Source organism: Protopterus annectens, chromosome 4.part0 (genome assembly GCF_019279795.1).
Source record: "Protopterus annectens isolate FY-2018-M chromosome 4.part0, PAN1.0, whole genome shotgun sequence".
Lineage (NCBI taxonomy): Eukaryota > Metazoa > Chordata > Ceratodontiformes > Protopteridae > Protopterus > Protopterus annectens.
The window spans coordinates 1,865,464,203-1,865,485,768 of record NC_056733.1 but is presented as its reverse complement, the minus strand read 5'-3'; the positions used below and the strand labels follow the sequence as shown (position 1 = coordinate 1,865,485,768).

Sequence of the window (21,566 nt, the reverse complement as noted above, 5' to 3'; positions counted from 1 at the left end):
CTACACTACACCACAAGAGCAGTATTAAAACTGTACAAGTTGTGTGTAGGCTGTTAGAAATGTTAGTGACAGTCAGCTCAGAGTAGAGATCAAGCAGACAAACCACTGCTACAGTTGTTGCTGGTACACAACACCACAGTCAGGGAAATGGGGGGGGGGCTAGGCCTGAGGTAAATTTGCTGTCAGAACTGTCAAAATTAGATTTGAATATATGATGATAGTAAGGGATGTGCTTTACTTTACAAAAAGTGAGAGAAGGAGACATGTCTTATACTACTTGTACTGCACACACATTTGGAGAGTGCCCACTACTCCTTTGGCTTATAACTACTTTTCTGACAGCCTGAGCTTCTTGGGCCTGTGGCAACCTAGAACACTTTACCTGCCTAACACAAGGCATGATGTGTCAAGTGAAGATGCTCATTTCTTCACTAAGAAAACATCTCAACACAGCAGCAAAGATAGAATCCAAGCACAGAGACCATTTTATTATCCATTCAGCCACATTGTCATGAAAATTAGCAATACCTAAAATGCCTACACAGCTGTGTGAATACCTGCCAAATCACTCTGCCAAAGGGTATTATTCCCTGTTTTGGATGTTTTCTTCCAGTAGTAGTACACAAGAGAACTATGCCTCATCAGTTTTTTTCCATTGGATTTTTTAACCTACTGACTCACTGATTATTTGTCATTTTGAGGAGGGAAGCAATTTCTAATATCGTTACTTTCTCTGCTCTATATTTGATTGGTTTAAGAGGGTTTTGTTATAAGACTGTATGAATGATGTGAGAACATATTTTTTGAGAGGTGTGGCTTAGCTGAGAGACAGACAAAAACATTTCCATGGTTTTGCATATAGCTACGGATCACTGGATGCAACCAATACATTATTTAGGAAGTTATTACTTTATTTTGCTGAATTTCATTTCTAGTCCATTGGCAGGCCATGTCACAATTCTTGGTGGAGACGGGGTTTAGACCAGGAATTCAGCAGTGAAGGGGTATTGGGTAATATTAAGTGTACTGGGAGTAAAGAAAGTGCCTGCCTAGGGTGCTATTTGAAGAGATGAGTCTTCGTGTTTTTTAGACTTGTTACTGAGGTTGGGTTGAAGCCTATCTACAGTAGCTGGCTGTGTGAGGAGGTAGTCAATAGATGGGAGAAGTCTGGGGTACTCTGGAAGACAATGTGAAACATTATATGACAGGCTGATGGAGAGCTATGCTAGTGTAAGGTAATTGATTTTTTTTTTTTGGGCAGTTTTACTTATGCATTGTGTTTTATCCTTGCTCTGGCACTGGTGTGGTTAACTCTTACATATATATATATATATATATATATATAGAGAGAGAGAGAGAGAGAGGGAGACAAGCACAATGGAAACTGGTTTGTCCCACATCTATTTCTCACCATTTTTACTGTTTTCAGATCTTTCATTTTTAGTTTCATCATTACTATATTTTGCTGAGAATGGAAAAGACAGTTCTCCATTTCTGAAGGAAATACACTTTCTTTTATTTTATTTATACTGAATTATTTGTTTTAACTGCTTTTTCAGTCCTTTTTTTACTTTGGGAGAGCCTTTTTTTTCAGTTTATTGTAGCCAGAATGAGAAATGTATACTGCCTATTTTTTCATACATTTATGTCTTTTTGCTGATGTTAACTGCATTGCATTGGCTGCAGGGAAGTAGCAGTTTGTCTGGTTTTGGGGTGTATTTTAGTTTAGGAAGATTTTATTGTAGATTTTAACACCTGGTGAGGTGCTTTAATTTTATTTATTTATTTTTATTGCTTTGCATGGATAAAGTCAGGATGGTGCACATTTCCTTTCTATAAGCAGAATGTCAAAACCTTTTATTTATTACCCCCTGCCTATAGTACAGGAATGTAATACCATAGTAACTTTGAGGTAGATTTGCATCACAAATTTCACTGGTATAAAGGAATTAGACATTAATTTGATAAACCATTTTGCTGCGCTCCACTCCCTCCTTGTTAGAGCTTAGAATTTGCCTTTTAAAAGAAATATCTAATGCTGAAATATCTAATAAAGTTAAATAATTAATGTGCAACAAAGCAAAGCCGTGCCAACTGGTAAAGGGGGGAAACACAATTACAGATTTCATTACAGGCCTTCATATTTGACCAGTATAAACTGTAGAGTATCATAATAATTATACTAGACATAATTTTATTATAAGATTGACAGCTGCAGTTTCATAAGAAAGAGATCCGCTCTAATAAACATAGCTGACTTTCTATACGTGTCATTATGGGTCTGTCAGTGAATGTCTTGGCCTGGTTACAGGTTTTACTTCTTTACAACACTGACAGCATTAATGGTTACCTACCTGGCTCAAGGGGCAAGCAAAAATAGCAAGAACATGTACAGTTTTATTATAATGGCATGATGTATCTACTGGTATTACAAGGGTCAGTTCTGGGACTTGTCTTTACCATCTCCTTCACTAAACATAGGAAAGCCCATACTGTATATACAGCAAAATTTAGAGATTAATTCAAAATTAGAAGCAAGGTCTACAATAATGTCAGCATAAGTCTTAAATTACTTCTCAAATACATGGAAAGGTGTGTGAAGAATGGTGTTGTCTTTAATACATCTATGTGTTGAAGAGATGACTGGTTCTAAAAAAAAATATATTTTCATATTATATGAATTCATCTGAAACACAAAAAGTGATTCATACTAAAATTCTGAGGCTTACACAAGAAATGAAGAAATTATCAAAGTATTCGAACAAATATACTCTCATATCTATGCAGAAAAAACATTACAAACCTCTAAGGAAGATAGAGAGCGTTTTCTTTAAAAACTAAAATTCCCTAAACTAGATTTAGATCAACAAAAAAAAACAACGGAACCTATTTCCATGAGATAAGCACAACAATTAAACATTTAAAGTCACATAAGGCCCCAGGACCGAATGGACTTACGTCAAAATTTTATAAAACTTTCACCCCCCCCCTAATTGCTAAACTACTGCACTATGTGCTGAACTATATAACAAAAACAATATAAATGATATTCACAATGCCTCCAAAACTATTTTCATACAAAAAGAACATGCAGACCCCAAAAGCCCAGTTACAGACCCATCTCCCTTTTAAATATAGATACAAGGATTCTGACCTCAATAATTGCAAATATTTTAAAAAACCTGATAGAGAAAATCATTTCTCCAGAGCAATTTGGGTTCACACCACAAAGACAGACCAGCGACAACACTCTAACATTGGATGCATTAATAGCCTTTGCAAATCGGAGGAATATTAATATCTATGCAATGGTAGTAAATGCACAAGGCATTTGACAGGGTCAACCTAGAAGTTTTACTTCAAACATTACCTTATTTTGACATACCTATCAGTTTCATTCAGATCATCCAAATTCTCTATAGCAATCCATACACATCCTATATATAAATAAAACATGGTCAAATAGAATTATGATAAAAAACGGAACAAGACAAGGATGTCCGTTATCGCCCTATTTAACCTATACCTAGAACCCCTGTTTCTTTATATTAAACAAAACACATACCATAATCCCCCTCAACACATAACTTCAAAGTACAGCTCACTGCCTTCGCAGATGATCTAAAGATATACTTCACTACTCAGACATAACCAAAATAATAACTGCAATTGAATAATTTTCAATCATGTCTAACTACAAATTAAACCGCAATAAAACTAATATCTTCCCCTTAAGGCTGTCCAAACTTATCTCATTAATACCACTAATAGATACAATAAAAATTAAAGAAGAAACTAAATATCCAGGAATTACTTTCTTCCAGAGCAACAAGGAATTCTACTAGCATAGCATAACTCTTAAATGGCTAAGCATAATGCAAGACTAAAAGATGAAATAACCTTAAGCTACCATTTCTGGCCAAAGTATCAATAATCAAAATTAACATTTTACCTAGACTAACATATATATTCATGATATCACATGATAATAATACATAATAAATTATTCAAACAAATTCCTACCTTCCTAGCAAAATTCATATGGGAACCTAAAAAAACAGAATCTTGAATCAGAAACTAACATTTCCTAAGAGCAAAGAGGGTCTGAACCTGCCAGATTTTAAAACTTATTACTCTATTATCAACACTAACAGAATACTGAGAATAGGAGAACATAACCTGACAATGAAAACTTGGTCACCTCCTTTGGTGACAATATTCTATAGGTACATTAAAGCACTAGGCATCAATCCCAAAGTGCTTCCCTTTTTAAATAAAAAAGATTTACAAACATATAACATTACAGATCCCTTAAAACATTCTATAAATATAACACAAAAACTCTTTCATTCCTTAAACCTTGGGCAAGCTATGGTAACACTACAACCCCTCCATAAAAATCCAAATCTAAAAATAAATAACAAGATGCTAGACCTTGATTCTTTTTCTCGATTAAAGGACAAAATAATTCAAGATATCTACCCATACCATAACTGTACAACCCAAGAAATTGGAAGTAACCTAAATCTACCCAAATCATACATAATAATTCTAAGACAAATCAAAGAGTTGTGTTCCAGCTACCGCCAAAACTTTACTATACTTAATAGTGACATGGAAAGCTGTACTCTGCTTTGGAAGACTATTCTTACAACAAGGAAAACAATATCTAAATCATATAAAATGATAGGTGAAATCAAATTTCAGAAGGGCCTACTTTTCTCTAATTATTGGAGAAAATTAAAACCATCCATAGATGACCAGCAAATAAGTCAAGCAATCAATCTAACACTGAAAAGTATACCCCTTAAAAAACTGTTATACACGTAGCTCATGATAAATAATAATGCATATTTTACACCCGCAATACACCACAAATTCAATGCATCCAAATCAACATACTGCCCACATTGCAAGGACCAGGTAGCAGACCTAATGCATATATTTTGGAGTTGCAAATGTGTGTACAAACTCTGGAATTCCCTGAAGATACAACTGCAAAAATGGGATATCAAACATCAACACTAACACGGGAATTTACCCTTCTACATATTCACCCATCTAACATATCAGGAAAACAAGCGAATATACTTATAATAATTTTCTTATTAATGAAGCTATATATAGCTCTCAAATGGTTAGACCCTACAAATATATCTTGGGAGGGATTCAAAAAATGGCTATAAAACATCTTTTAGCCCATAAAATAGTAATGGATAAAAGAAACAAAAATATGAAAGCCCGAGAAATTTGGGAACAAACCTTTAATATTATCATATAACATCATACATACTACATAGTAACAAGGTACAAAGGAACCTAGAAATATACACATGATCACACACTCAAACTATGCACTTGAAATCCTTATTGTATGTGCTGTTTTTATAACAACGAAATTGAATGAGAACAAATCTTTGCCTATAGTGTAAATAGATATGTTTTATGACCTACATGTTACTATATTGACTACAATGTATTACACTCACTGATGGTCATGCTGTAAGAATGGAAATAATTGTTTTATATAAATGAAAAAATGAAAATAAAAATTATTGAAAAAAATATTTCTGAGGCTATTTCTAAAACAAAATCTGTACCGTGAAGTTAGTGTGACATATACCAAGACTGTTCTGCAATGATGTGTCATATTTCTACACATTTACTATAGTAAGGTAAAGCTCTCAGGCTTACATTTAACTTTTCTGAGATCAATAACACTGTGCAATGGTTATTTTGCATCCACTTTAACAGGAATGTAAATTCAGTTTGAAAGAATTCAAAAGCTCTATATGCAGAAAACCGAAGAAACATAAGATTATCCTTCTAAACAAAAGCCTGAGAAATTGACCCCTTTAGTCGGTCACTTGTTGCTTTTAGAGGGAAAATTTATGTTTCAACATATTCAGCTTCAGGGCTTGTAATGCAACCTGTCAACTGTTCAACAGAGAATTCTAAGAGTGCTGATGCAGTGTGCCAATACTGCTGAAAAGCCCTTTCGGTAATCATTCTCCCATTGCTGTGAAACAATGCAATTAGTACATGACATAGCAGATATACATACATATATATGAATACATGTATATAGGCTTAGGGGTGTGGTAACCTCCCCCTACACTTGGGATGCAAGGCAGTTGTTTACACTAAAAAGAGGAGAACGGAACCATTTTGTCAAGTCACTGAGAAGAATTTAGTGATTTAGTCTGAATGACACAGCACTAGTAGAAGTGTGTTGATGAGCTAACATGAATCCCCCACAGTGATGACAATGTAGTTTGGATTTTTCTCTTCCTTAAATGTTACAGTGTGACTGTAGTTCTGGGTGCCTGGGCTGACAGTCTTCCTTGTTAGTATACTGGTGAGTATCCCTCACCTGCTACAGGGCAGACCTGGGTTGGAGTCTTTTGATAGGGAGTCGTATTTTTTTATTCCGTATAGCAAGCTTAAGTTCACCTGCAGAGATCTACTGGCTGACCAGGGTTGCCAGACGTCCCTATATGAGCGTGACTGTCCCGAGATCAGCAGCCCAATCCCAAGTCCCACACTGCCTGATAAATCTAAACCCACGGTGAAACGGCTTCCGCTCTGTGATTCTTGACTGGCTAGTATAAATCACAAAGCAGAGCCTCTTCTGTTCAATGCAAAACAGCGGGCTGTTCTGCATGAAAGAACAGACCTTTTTTTGGTTTTTTTTTGGTCCCTACCTGGCCATTTAGAAATCTGGTAACTCTGTGGCTGACACATATCAAGTAGCAAAACTGTCAGTAGCTCAAGCCTTGCAAATGCCAAGAGGAAAAAAAAGTGCAGCAACATCTGTTTCTAGGTTGTAGCTCATAAATTCATCCCAGGAGTCACCGTTAACAATGCCAAACTCTTCTTATTCTTTTGGCTGCTCCCGTTAGGGGTCGCCACAGCGGATCAACTGTTTCCATTTCTTCCTGTCCTCTGCATCTTGCTCTGTCACATCAACCACCTGCATGTCCTCTCTCACCACATCCATAAACCTTATCTTAGGCCTACCTCTTTTCCTGTTACGTGGCAGCTTCATCCTTAGCATCTTTTTCCCAATATACTCTGCATCCCTCCTCAGCACATGTCCAAACCAATGTAATCTTGCCTTTCTGGCTTTGTCTCCAAACCATCCAACTTGGGCTGACCCTCTAATATACTTATTCCTAATCCTGTCCATCCTCGTCACACCCAGTGCAAATCTTAACAGCTTCAACTCTGCCATGTCAAGCTCTGACTCCTGCCTTTTTGTCAATGCCATTGTCTCCAACCCATACAACATAGCTGGTCTCACTACCCTCTTGCAGACCTTCCCTTTCACTCTTACTGGTACTCGTCTGTCACAAATCACTCCTGACACTCTTCTCCACCCACTCCATCCTGCCTGCACTCTCTTCTTCACCTTTCTTCCACACTCACCATTACTCTGAACTGTTGATCCCAAGTATTTATACTCATCCACCTTCACCACCTCTTACTCCCTCCATCCTCACCATTCCTCTATCCCTAACTATATAGATAAATATGCCAAACATCACATTTCAATCTTCCCTACTCTTTCTGTGCTTCTATTTTCCTTTCTTGTCTACTGTATCTCACAATTTAACTCCACTTCCTATGATTAGGCTCTGATCTATTACTACAATGGTTAACATAGTGCTGGCTCAGTATAAACCTATGAATCAACAGTCCTAATAAAATGTATTGTTTTATTTTATGAAATTGCTGCGGCTACAGAGCAAACTTAGTTAAGAATGGACTATTTCTCATACTAGCTTTAAGATGAAACTTTACCTATACATATAAAGTCTTAATTAACCAGCACCCATGAGGATTGGTAGATGCCAGTTAAGTATATGTGCCAGTTGCTTGAGATATGCTTTATGATTTCTGATTGGCTGGTATACTAGCACATGAGCCAATCACAAATCACAAAGCAGAGCCTCTTCTGCTCAATGCGGAACAGCCGGCTGTTCCACACTGAACAGAAAAGGCTCCACTATGCGATTTTTGACTGGCTCGTATGCAGACATATGAGCCAATCAAATGCCAGTTGCTTGAGAGTGACGGTTGCTTGAGTCCCAGATAACGGGAAGTTTACTGTATATATATATATATATATATATATATATATATATATATATATATATATGTGTGTGTGTGTGTGTGTGTGTGTGTGTGTGTGTGTGTATATATATATATATATATATATATATATACATATACACACACACACATATATATATATATATATATATATATATATATATATATATATATATATACATATATATATATATATATATATATATATATATACACACACACACACACACATATATATATATATATATATATATATATATATATATATATTTATTTATTTATTTATTAGGTAGTCCATTGATCCAGACTGAGCCCTTTTTCAATAGAAGCCCGGGGAGAAAAGCTCCATGTGAATACATATACAAAGCTACAAAAAACAATTACACAAACAATGTTTAAAGACTCAATACAATGTACAATTGTTTATAAAGTTGCTTATACAATTTACAGAGTATTATGACTGTAAAAACATTGGAGGTGATACAACAATTTAGTTTGGGATAGCAATAAATGCTTAATGTAGGTTGTTAAAGTCATCGGAGAAAGAAATAGTAGGAGATAAAAGAGTTGGGAAAAAGTGAGAAAGGGGAGGGTGAGTTAGAGTGAGGAGGAGAGTAGGAGAAGGAATACAAGATGAAGGTGGAGTGGAAAATTGAAAGGTGGAAGTGGAAGGTAGAGTGGGAAGTGGAAGGTGTGGTGTGTAGATTAGGACGGGTGGGAGCAGGAGCGCTCCCATTTAGCAGAGAAGTAAGAGTGAAGCAGGCTTTTGAAGGTAAAGGGGGATTTTATAGTTCGAATGTGGGGAGGAAGGGAGTTCCATTTCAATGCTAGGGAGTAAGATAATAGGAGCGGGCCAGCAGTACGTAATGGTTTGTATACTTTGAGAAGGTTTTGATTGTTAGATCTGAGGGATCAGTCAGGAAGATGCCTAGTGAAGGTAGAAGCTAGAGAAGGGTAGTGTGAGGGTTTGAAAATGAAGTTGTGTGCGGTAGTGATTTGAATGTAGGAGAGATAGCGGTGAAGCTCTACCCAGTTTAGAGAGTGTAGACAGTTGCAGTGATGTGAAGATGATTTGGCACCCGTGGCAAACTTTGCAATTTTATTGTAGTATGTTTATTGTAATTTTACTGTGTGTATATATATATATATATATATATATATATATATATATATTTTATACATATATTTATATTTTTTATATATATTTTTATTTTAGTATATGTATTTATTGTAATTTAATTGTGTGCGTGTGTGTGTGTGTGTGTGTGTGTGTGTGTGTGTGTGTGTGTGTGTGTGTGTACACACACACACACACACACTTATATGCACACATATATATGTGGCAAAACCGGTTTGGGGTTCATCCTCTGCCATTGCATTTATTTCATTTCATTATTTTGAATAAAACAAGTTATTAAGTACTCGTTCTTGCCACTTTCCTCCATTTGGATTACTTGTTTGGACTATATTGTAGTAGTTGTATGGGCATTTTGTACACTGTCTTGGATGAATATATATATATATATATATATATATATATATATATATATGTATATATATATATATATATATATATATATATATCTATAGGGTCTATATTAGAACATCAAAGTTTCAAAACTTCGAATGTTCTAATATCGACCCCTATTCAGCAAAAGCTGAAAATATCGAAGCAACAGAAAACCAAATTTTTTCCTAGGGAAAGAATTCGGTTGTCCATTTCTGTTGCTTCAGTATTTTCAGGACTGTGGTGGAAAGTTACTGGTCGGGTTCAGGTAAGTGTGCGATTGAGTGCGGGTTAGGTTAGTCAGGGTTAGGGTGCGGGTTAGGTATGTGTGCGATTGTGTGGACATGAGGGTTAGGACAGGTTAGATGAGTTAGGGTTAGGACACGGGTCAGGTAAGTGTGCGATTGTGTGGACGTGATGGTTAGGGCGGGGTAGGTGAGTTAGGGTTAGGGCGCGGGTGAGGTGAGTGTGTGATAGTGACAGACCTTAGGGTTAGGGTTTGGGTTAAGGAAAGTGGATTGTTAGTGGTGCGTGTATAGTTTAGTGTAGGGTAGGTGTATGTGTGTGGATTGCTGTTTGTTTGGTGTGCTTGTGTTGTGTGTATGTGTTTTGGAACAGCAAATTTTTCCCTAGGAAAAAATTTGCTGTTCTGTATGTTCAATGTTTTCAGCTTTAGCTGAATAGGGGTCGATATCAAAACATTCGAAGTTTTGAAACTTCGATGTTCTAATATAGACCCTACACACACACACACACACATATATATATATATATATATATATATATATATATATATATATATATATATATAGATAGATATTTTTTAGGACCAGTTCAAAAAGAAGTCAATGACTGCTGACATAATGTGTAGTGATTTATGACCATGGTAAATCCAGGAACACTGGGGACGTTATGGTATATTTTTGTAGTGATAGGGTTCCCAAATTCCAGTACAGCTACACAGCAGCTTAAATATCTAGATTTCCTTTGGAAATCATTCTGTTTTGTGTCATTTGATCCAAACCAATATGAGCGGGGCCAGGGTAATTAATGTGGTGGTATAGTATGTGGTCAGGATACTCAGGAATGCCCAGCAAATTATGAAGGATATAGAAAGCCAGAATTGGACAGGAACTGTCAGAATCTCCATTTCTGTCTCTCTCTAAAAATGTAGTTGACCCTGATTCTTAGCTGAATTAACCAGCCTTATAAACTGCATGAGAACATCATGGATGTAATTAATTGATTTGGTTTGCATAATGCATTCTGTTTACAAATACAGCTGTATGGATGAAAAGGTTTTTAATGATGACCTTATACTATGCACGCAGTTAGAACAAAGATGTTCAACAAAACAGAATAGTAATAAAAGACATGTACCAGATTTTACTTACTTGTTGCCATAATCAATTTTTGAGGTTATTTTCTGTTTCAGCTCTTTGAGTTCATCTTTGGGTAAAGTGCCAGAAAGAAGCTGGGACCTCCATTCCATTAAGTCATACATCATCGACTGAACCTGATAGAATTTGTCTTGCTTTGTTTTCTGCAAAGATAACATTTCAGAATTTTTGATTATAATTCTAACATACAATATTCACAAAACTTTGCTCCTCTTCATACATAAGCTAGGAAACCTTAGTACTCAAACTGCTTATTGCTCTGTACAGACAAATTTAATTCTAAGTACATCTTTGTGAAAGTTTATTTTTAATGTACTAAATATTGTTGGTGTGAGATTTACTTCCTGAAAGAAAAATAAAATGTACACAACACAATATGAATGGTTTCAGCTTTAAAGAGCAGAAGTTGGTTTTGGAAGATTCATAGTTTCAAAGACTGTTACTAGGCTAATGACCCAGGGGGGGCTTTCTAAACCTAGCCAAGTCTTCCTGAAAGAATAATGATGTCCTGCATCTAAACAGGACATTGAGGGCCAGACATCTATACGCTACCTCTGTCCATAAGGTACATGTGTACCAAGCCTGGTGTAAATTTCCTATTCCCCATCCACTTATCTAGGTTGTGCTTAAACTGGGTAAAAGATGAACTCCACTTTACATGGATGGGAAGCCTGTTCCATAGGAAGGGTGGTCTCTGGGGCACATATCTCTCTCTCCAGCATCTTCTGTTTAAGTCACAGGCAAAATTCAGGTCCTTAGAACTTCTATTTCTGGTACTCTGACTTATGAATATGAAAGAGATCGATAAGTTTAGGGTTTTTTAGATGGTTAGTTGAGATCCCCATGAATATCGTGATGGGTTGAACAGGGAGGGACTCTAATGCATTGAGATAGGTAGTATGGGTTTCCTGAGAAATGGAGGGGGACCTACATGTTGCAAGGATATAGTATGGCAGCCTGCTTATGGTGAGTTGCACATGTATGAGTTCCAGTATTAGTTATGGTGGGTCATACACTTTAACTAGTCTGGATGTGAGATTAATCTTAATACAGACTGACACTCCTCCACCTTTAGTTCCTTCCTGTGCAGTAACTGGTCTAAAGGTGTGAAAGGCATTATAACCTTGCATTGCTGGAGTACTCTCAGTGACTTTAACCATGTCTCCATTACTATATAGATGTCTACACTCTTCAGGGAGTCAGTTATGTTAGTAAGTTTATCAGTTTGGAATTGCCTAAAAAGGCATTATGGGGGTGAAAAAGGTCTTTGCCAATACCTGAAAGCCAAGACAGGATAAGTGCAGACCATCCCCGGCAAAGCAGCGTGGTCTGTCAACCATGTTCTCCCAGGCTGTCAAATATTGTACCCCCTCTGGATTGACACCAGAAGCTAAGCTAATTGTTAAACTCAATCATTTTCTGTTGGTAATGTGGCATCATCCTTGGAGAAGATAGTATGCTGCTCAGTGCTAGGCTCATACCTGCCTGAGACACATAATCAGTGAGCTCAATCATGTCTTCATATAGTCAAGAGAGGTACATCTTGGGTCATTAACACCCACATGGACTATGACAGCATCATAATGGTACCTTTGGTTCAATGACCTGAGTGCCTGTGTGACTTGATGGATCCTAGCCCCAGAATGACAGCTAACCGTGACTCTCTCCTTACTCATTCTGATGAGGGGGAAATTTGGTGTGTCTCACTATAAAATCACCAATCACCAAGAAATTTGGCTGTGTGCTGGTTTGCCTTAAGGGCTTGACAACTAAATGGTACTGTGTTGTGTTTGATTTTAGATCTTCAGTAATGAATAATTCATAAAAGGAGAATAAATGGGTTTGGAGTAACAACCTGGGAAATGTTTCAAGTTAAACATCATTACCTTAAATGATAATGCAATGGGAATCAGTATGACAATTGCATGTGTTGTAACCTTAAAACAACTTATTTTAAATTCTAGAAAAATAATTGTCCAAAAAAAGATACTGGTCAGCAAAGTAAAATCAAACAAAATTCAATAACTCAGGCAGGATCCAATATAGTAACAAAGATATACATAACTAAAATTGAAAAGTTTCAGCTCATATGTTTCTTCACACATAAAAACAAACAAGTTGCATCCAATAAATGCAAAGTCTAACCCATTAGAATGAAACATCAGCAAAAGTACATAACTTAGTGGACCTGATCCCTGAGGAGTTGCCAAGAAAAGTAAGGAACTAGTAGCATTTTCTAACTAACTTAGTCTGGGGAGAATACATGGATCCTCTGTCTGCACTACTACCCCCAGTGGAGTGTTGAACAAAACAGAAGTGAATGCATCTGCAAATCATCTCTGGACCAGGTCCACATTGATGTCACAGCATATTGGGCATGGAGCAGAAATGCGGTTAGGGCATAAATAAATTAAAAAAAAAAATTGCCACTGCTGTCAGGATGGTGCTGTACCATGCCTCCTGATTTTCTACTTGCTTACTCCCCAAATCCTCTTCAAGAAGGTTCCCTCAAAATGATCCTCCTGCTTATGGAACCCTGGTTCTTGAGAAAGCCAGGCAAGGGATGAGGGGATGCTCCCTGCAGAAGATTGAGGAGCAGTATATGCCATGTCAGATGGCAGACAGCAATGGAGAAAAGTAACAACTTGACTAAGACTTGCCTTTCCTTCCATTTAATTTTATCTTTAAAGGGAAAATATTTATTACAGGCAATTGTGTGCAGCCAGTCTGATATATTACCAACTCATTTAAGTAAGAATGCATTGCTAAATCCATCACCTAGTAGATCAACTGTCACCAGATGTAATACAAAAAGCTTCACACTATGTTCTTTATTCTTACCACACACCTGCCTTGTAAAGCTACTGGCATTCCTACGGACAAAAATATCATACTGATGTTCCTTAGTATAAATTCTGAATGCTCTAAATGCCTCGCTCACATATGATTTATATGAATAAACAGCTAAATAAATAATACTAGCTGAACAACTGGCATGATATCTACCAGTAATAATACTTACCATTACTATGTACCTGGTGGTAGACCAAAGGTATCTATCAAAGGCTTAGGTCTGGGTGGTCCACATAACATATCCTTTCCAATTTGAACCCCCCAAAAGTCATTCTAGTGACCTCACCTACTAAAGCTCTGATTTGCCCAACACTGTAATGTATATAACCAAACATATACATCATGGCAGAGACCATGACTGTATCAACAGTACATCTTGTAACGAGACAGACAGATGCTATATGCCTAATAAGCCCATCCTGCCACCTACAATGACAAAAACAGGCAATCTGAACATGGATAACTGATTTGTTGTTAAACTACAGACCTGTTAAGTGAAACTTGGTAACATAATCAAAGTCTGTGCAACCTGAAACTTCATTACATTAAGTAATGAGGTGCAGGAGATAAAGGCCTCTCTATGGGAGGTGTGGTGGGTTAGGCCCTGCTGTACCCATAGCTTTAATCTTTTCATTTCTTTTTTTATAATTTGATAACATTATCCATCATTAGAGCATGACTCAAATAAACATAATGTAACCCAAGAGGAGCCAGCGCCGTCATTCTTTATAGGAATACCTTTACCAGCTTTTTCTAGTAAGCTGGTATGGTTATACACCTGTTCACAAATGTATTAATATTAATGGAACAGAAGGGCAGAATACATAGGCTTATTGGCTCATTCTGCCATCAAGCAAACACAGTATAATACAGTGATAGCATTCTAAACAAGTCTAAAAAACTGAACCCTAGCAACATTAGCAACCAACAACTGACCCTTAGGAATATTTTCAGTCAGTCTAAGAATAGGACAGAAGGAAAAATGAAGCAAGTTAATACACTGCACGCTTCTCCTAAACAAACTAAACTGTACACGCACATTATCGCAATACTACCTCGCATATTATCACAATACTACCTCACATCAAAGAATCTAAAGGCATGATGTTTACTCTCAAATGAAAAATCAAGATGCAAAATAGACAACTGCATGTTCACCCATAAATGGAAAGATATTTCATCAGAGCCAGATAATACCAAAAAGAGGCCATCTATAAAGCAGCCATATTTTGTAACACAAAAGTATTTTCTATTGGTATAGCCATGTAGCACCTCAGTGTGCTATGTAATAGTTGGCACAGTTAGCAACCATCAAAGAAACCATGGCTTTACCACTAATTTGGGCAAAGGCCTCATCCTAAAAATAATAATTATGCTTCAGTACCAATTCAACAAACATAGCAATGGTTTCTACCACTGAAATGTCTATCACAATAGTGCAAAAGCAGGCAATAAACTGGATCAAACGCACCATTGTCTGGAATACTGTACTGGTTTACAGACTAACCACATCCATGATGACGTAAACTAAGTAAATCTGTTATTAATTTCTTTGATGCTTACTAAAAATAAGATGTATCCTTCTTGTAGGAGGAAAGCTTAGAACATAACTATTTAAAACACATACAGCAACTTGTTCTAGGGATGGTGCACCAGTCTATCACATAATGCACACACACACACACACACACACACACACACACACACACACACACACACACACACACACACAAAAACTATGTGCAAACCTGCAAGCAATTTATAAAATACTAATTCACCTACCATATGTCCATGGGAGGTGGGAAGAAATTAGAGCACTTGGGAAAAACATGCACAAACACGGGGAAGGGGGATGTGTAGATCCCATACAGAAGGTACCTCAGCCTAAAATTCAACTACAGAATCTGTTGCTGTAAAGCAAAAGATCTGCTCACCAAGCCAATGTGCTTCCTGAAAACAGATTCAGTACAGTGTGAAATATCTTCTGCTAATGTAAGTTTCTTACTAACTACAGGTTGAAATGAGACTATATCATTTATTTATGTATTTTGATCAACCTATAAACTGTTGTTTCTAGGACGAGCAAAAACTGATATACAAATTTAGCTCATCAGTTATATGGCCATCCAGTGAAAAAATCATATATAATACTCTGCCAACAAGTTTCTTGAATTTATCCAGGGAAAAGGAATACAATTTGATATAGGCAGTTGTGCAACACAATGTTGGCTCTATTGCTGTCTCTTACCAGCAGGTAGACATAATCACCACACCACCAACTTTACTGATGCTTTTAATAACTGTTGATTACATCTGCATCTCCTTGATAGGTAATCAAACAATCACACTGAAATTTTACATGGCTCTAGTATGCTTGTGATTCACAAATGGATATTTAGTTTCAAAAATCATAAATATGCTTCTATAAATGTAAATATTTTACAGCAAGTTTTACTGGCTACTGTATCTACAAGAAATATGTATTTTTAATAGTGCTAAATATGTTAGAATAAATGATGATTCAGAAGCCAATGCTTCTAAGACCATGTTGAATAATTAACTTTTGTGGGGATTCTAAGGATAAGGTAACAAAATAATATTTTCTTCATGATTAAATGCATGCTTTTAGCACTTCTGGCATCAAGTTTACTGACAGATGTCTGATTCAATGAAAGGCTTCTCTATTGTCCATAAGTTTGTGGCTAGTATCACTGATTTTATTTGCTTCATATAAATTTTGGCAAACTATTTACCTTAAGCTATTTTGTTACTAATGTGATTCTATTCAACAAACCATCTATGATTTATTACTTTATTCTAGTACATACTTCGGTGGTAGCCTTTCTTAAGTTGATGAAACTGCTTTATACACAGTTTTACTTCAGACACCGTCTTGACACAAGATATTATTACTGAGTGTTTGATTACAACTGAATTACTTTATGTTCAAAAAATGGATGACAAGAAGTCTTAACAAAATATTATAATTAAAGACCTAAGCATAACCCTAGCATTATTACATTAATCCCAGAAAACCTTGGCTGCTTATCTTTTAAGTTTTAACCTCTCCAATATATAAACTCATACCCACTGCTTCCTCATCTGACCTGTCCATTCCCTACTGGGCATTTAATATTCACTTTTCTTGTTGTTAGCTCTTCTATTGCAGCTCTTAGTTATCTACAAGCTCTACTCGCTAAAATTTCCCTTCGTACTTGTAAATACTATGTCCATTCTTTTGAATGGAACATATTCACCTCACCTACAATACCTGTATTATGCATTGTATAATCTTGATCCTACTTCTTTTTTAAACCTTCTTGTAATAATGTGCATGTTTTTATATCTATGTTATATTATATCACTACACTGTATAATTTAGTTAGGCCTCTAGCGTTACTTTTACTTTTCTCTTACTATGCATGTAACCTGGGCTGAGTCTGCAAATGGTCAAATCTGATGAGTGCTCTATGGTGGTAAAAAATAAATAAATAAACCAAACCCCTCTGTAATAAATGGGAGGATTCATACGGATGTGCTGTTTTCTTGATCCAGGCTTGCAATGATACACTGCAGTGTAGACCTAAATATGCAAACAGTGACAATCACTCTGACAATCTGTGCAGCTGATCAGCTAGCTGTGCTCCAGTGTCAAAATCGAAGCAAGACTGAAAAGCTGCAAGCCAACCAAAGCTGAGCAAAGCAAGTAGTGAGCTGTGGAGTGAGGCAGCAGTCATATGCTGGATAGCACAGACCTCACAGTACTTGAAGACTCCATCATATTTCATAATTTTACCCTCCATTTCTATATAGCAGCGGTAGCGTTGTCACCTCACAGCAAGAGGTTCTCCCATTCGATTCTCGGCTGGAGCACCTTCTGTGTGGAGTTTGCATGTCCTCCCCGCGGTCGAGTGGCGTTCGAAAGACATGCATGAATGGGCATGCCTTCGTTAAAGGTTGGGCGTCGAGCTGGCACCTCGGCACCATAGGTTGGTAATGGATATCTGCCCGAAGGCATATATTAGCCCAGCCATGTTGTGCGGTATTTACCACCCCTTTAGTAGTTCCATAGACCCTTGTACTAGCAGCTAGTACCCTTGGCCTCTATCTAGTAGTGCTGTTGGTGTGATCCCCAGTGTGAACTTTCTGTTACCCATCTACTCATCAAGGTTCCTCTTGAAGAGTGATAGTGAGGGGCTCTGTCTTATGTAGATCGGGACCCTGTTCCATAGTAAGGGAAGTCTCTGCGAAGGGAATCTATCCCTCCAGCATGTTCTATTCATTGTTGTGTTGAGGTTATATCCCTAGAGCGTGTAGCTCGAGTAGATTTGGTTTTGCTAAGATGGAGCATGAAACTCTACTACCAATCATTAGCAGACCGGCGTTCCGCTGTGGTGACCTCTAACCGGGAAAAACCAAAGGAACAACAACCCTCCGTTTCTATACAATGTGTCAACATGTCTGCATTATATATTTCTGCATTTAGAGGCATTTCCATACGTCACGTTGTTCATGATGAGGTACTGATAAGAAGAATATGAAATTCTGGTGCATAAGTAGGTGGATCCTGTCTCATAGCATGCAATGAGAAAATGCTGATACTGGTAATGTGAAAATGTGGTCTGGTTAAAAACACCTATTAATATCTTGTGATTGTGTTGTACATCTTCCTCACAGCACAAGTTTCCAGCATCTCCTTTAAAATAGAACTGCATACATTTTCAGCACAAACCACCTGCTTAATCACATTCATACCCAGGAATATAAACTCATACTCACTGAAACTAAGAACAGATGTGTAGCATGAGGCCTACGCCACTCCTACACATTTTGTGTATATACAGAGAAAGCAGCAATAAGAAACTGTTGGATTAGTAATGTAGATTATAGTGGAATTAGAGATTTAAGAGACTGCCTAGATCTTATGAATGAGTCTGTATCACTATGGGGTAATGGTATAAAAGGACAGTAGTCAATAATTTAGTAGCACACTTAACAGCAAAACTGGAAGTATGGTGATATGGTATGCAGAGGAAAGGTTCCAGAATTCAAAATGTTTCTCATAAATGTTGTCTAAAGTGAGAAATCCAGGTGGTTTGCTTTCTATAAAAGATTCCTCATAATATATAACCACTTTTTGAATGTTAAATCTTATTAAAGGGAGAAAGAGAATTAGTCTACCAGGTAGTATTATGAGATCACTATTGATCAAAAGAAGTAGTATTATGAAAGTGAGCAACAAACTGTTAACCAGGTTGAGTGGTTTGAAGTACTGAGGTTTTTTTTTGTACCTTGAACAGGTAGTTGTTTTAGGTCTGTGCATAATCTTGTGATTATTTTAAAATACTTTTGTTTTGCTTCTCTTATTATGGAAACAAATGTATTTCTCCTTTATGTAAATTGCTACTCCACCTCCATCCTTCCTTTCACTGTCATTCTTGATCAATCAGTACCCAAGAGTATCCATGTTCCATTGCCTTTGTTTGTAAGTTTGTTTATTAACTTATTAAGTTCATACTTCCTAATGGTTGGATCCAGAACCCTATTCAGCCACAACCCTGTTTTATAATCATAGTAGTAAACATTTCATTGGGTGGTGACCAAAAACTGATGAAAAATTATTAAAGATCACATACAAGTGTCTTAAGCAAGAGACTCAAACCTTCTTTATACAGTTTAGAAGTCCTTAACAGTTCTCACCACATTTGTGTATATTTTCTGGTGTCCTAAGTCTCTCAAACCAGATGCTCCAGTCTAACATCAATTTTCCATTATCATCTCACTTGTTCCTTTCGTTATAACATCTCCAAAAAGGGACAATATAATCACAGCATTGGTGGTCAGGAGCTATCCCACTGTGGACATCATAACATTTTACCTCCCTGACTCCTCCCCTCTCCTATAACATGAAAGGTGTTATGGCAGGCAGCATGTGTTTGTTCCTACATTTGAGCTCAGCACATGAATAAAAATCGCATTAGCAGTTCTTGCAACATTGTATCTACTAACCCACCCCATTTGTCTAAATGTTAAGAGTTTCTAATGCCTTTATAGGAACAGACCCTTTCAGTATACAATTAAAATTATTGAAATTAATACTGCTTCAGACTTTGATGTTTGCAAAGAGTGCTCTTCCTACCACCAACAATGTACCTAGAATTGCCACATTCTGCAGTCCATATGGAGCTACATGTATTGGTAACATATTTAAGTAAGCCTGAAAATTATTTTTTAATTAGACATGATGTTCCTACTACTATTGGAACTATCTGGGTATCTTTATTCCACATCACTCTAGTTTATGCTTAAATATCCTGATGTGTTTCTTGGTGTTATTTTTTTAAACAAGAAACACCTTTATTAAATGATCACTTGTGACATAGATAATCATACATTTCCATAAATGAAAACAAACCATATTGTCATATTTGCACTTGCAAACATTACACATCACTTATAATCTATCTCGTCAGTCACACTTTATAAAGCTCATTCAATTCCTGCCATCCCTTAAACCTCATTCCTCATTCAAAACATTATTCTGCAAGTATTGTTCCCACAATTTCCATTTTTTTTTCTATGCAACTTGCTCCTACCCTTTTCTAAATATCTCACTTCCAGTTGTTTTATTTCTTACTATTTGAGTCATTTCTAGTATAGTTGATTAAGGCTTTAATTTCCATGTTCTAGTAATTGCTTTTTTGGCAGCCACCAGAATTAAACTTTGCAAGGCCTTATACTATGTCTAGACAATTCCAATTCTGTATCATAGCTCAAAAAATCATTCTTTAGTTACACTAATTTGCTCATCCAGTATTTCTGTTACAGTAGTCAGCAGAGTATTTTTAGTCTGCCAACTCATTACACTCCCAAAAATATGTTCCCAGTTGCATCTTTCTTCCCCATAACACCTCCAACATTTGCAATCTACTTGAGGAAAATCCAATCTTTCTTCCCAATCCTTTCTAACCTCCTCTGATTGATCCATATAGCTAGCATGCAGTATTGTATATGCCCTACTAATTATCCCTTATTTAACAGCAATTTTGGTTCTATATTCTACTAAAAACTCTGTCAGTGCTGGTTTTCACTTAGGATCCCTCTATTTCTTTCTCTGCCAATATTCTGATATCAATCCTTGATAAGGAAGGTAATCTCTAGCCTGCAGTCCAAATGAATTATTGGCCTCTCCCCATTCTACTATGTTCCCCCTCTAGTTATTTGCTCTGAATACCTTGGTTACTTTGCCAGTTTTCTCCAGTAAATTCCAGCCCCCATTTGCTCATTCTCTGTACCCCTCACTGTAGTCATCCCTATCGGCAAAATCTCCTTTCTCCATCCCTGTGTTGGCGTACTTCTAAGAATATTTTCTGCTGTTTTATGAACATAATATTGTGTATGGTTACTGTTATTCTCCTTAAGGAACTGCATCCAAAATCTTGGTCTCTCCTTCTTTCTTGAGCTTTCCCCGTTTCATCATGATCCCTTTCCACTTTGAATTATTGCCATCTGCTTGTGCTATGTATTGGAATCTTAACTGTGTAGCTCTGAAATACCCCTTAATATCAGGTAATCCCAAATCACCTTGGTCTACTGGAAGCATTAACAAATACCACTAGACTCTTGTCTTCTTCCCCTCTCAGATAAAATCCTTCAATTCTTTATTAATTGCTATACACAACTTCTCCTCT

The 21,566-nt window shown here is 36.7% G+C and overlaps 1 protein-coding gene across 1 annotated transcript in view; it reads right to left on the bottom strand.

Moving 5' to 3' along the window:
* DOCK2 (dedicator of cytokinesis 2) overlaps positions 1 to 21,566 on the bottom strand; it is a 4,134,711-nt gene that overhangs the window by 3,739,803 nt on the left and 373,342 nt on the right. Inside the window, exon 6 of the mRNA XM_044069535.1 lies at positions 11,017 to 11,165. Within this exon, the coding sequence (XP_043925470.1) occupies positions 11,017 to 11,165 (149 nt within the window). The remainder of the gene's footprint in view (positions 1 to 11,016; positions 11,166 to 21,566) is intronic.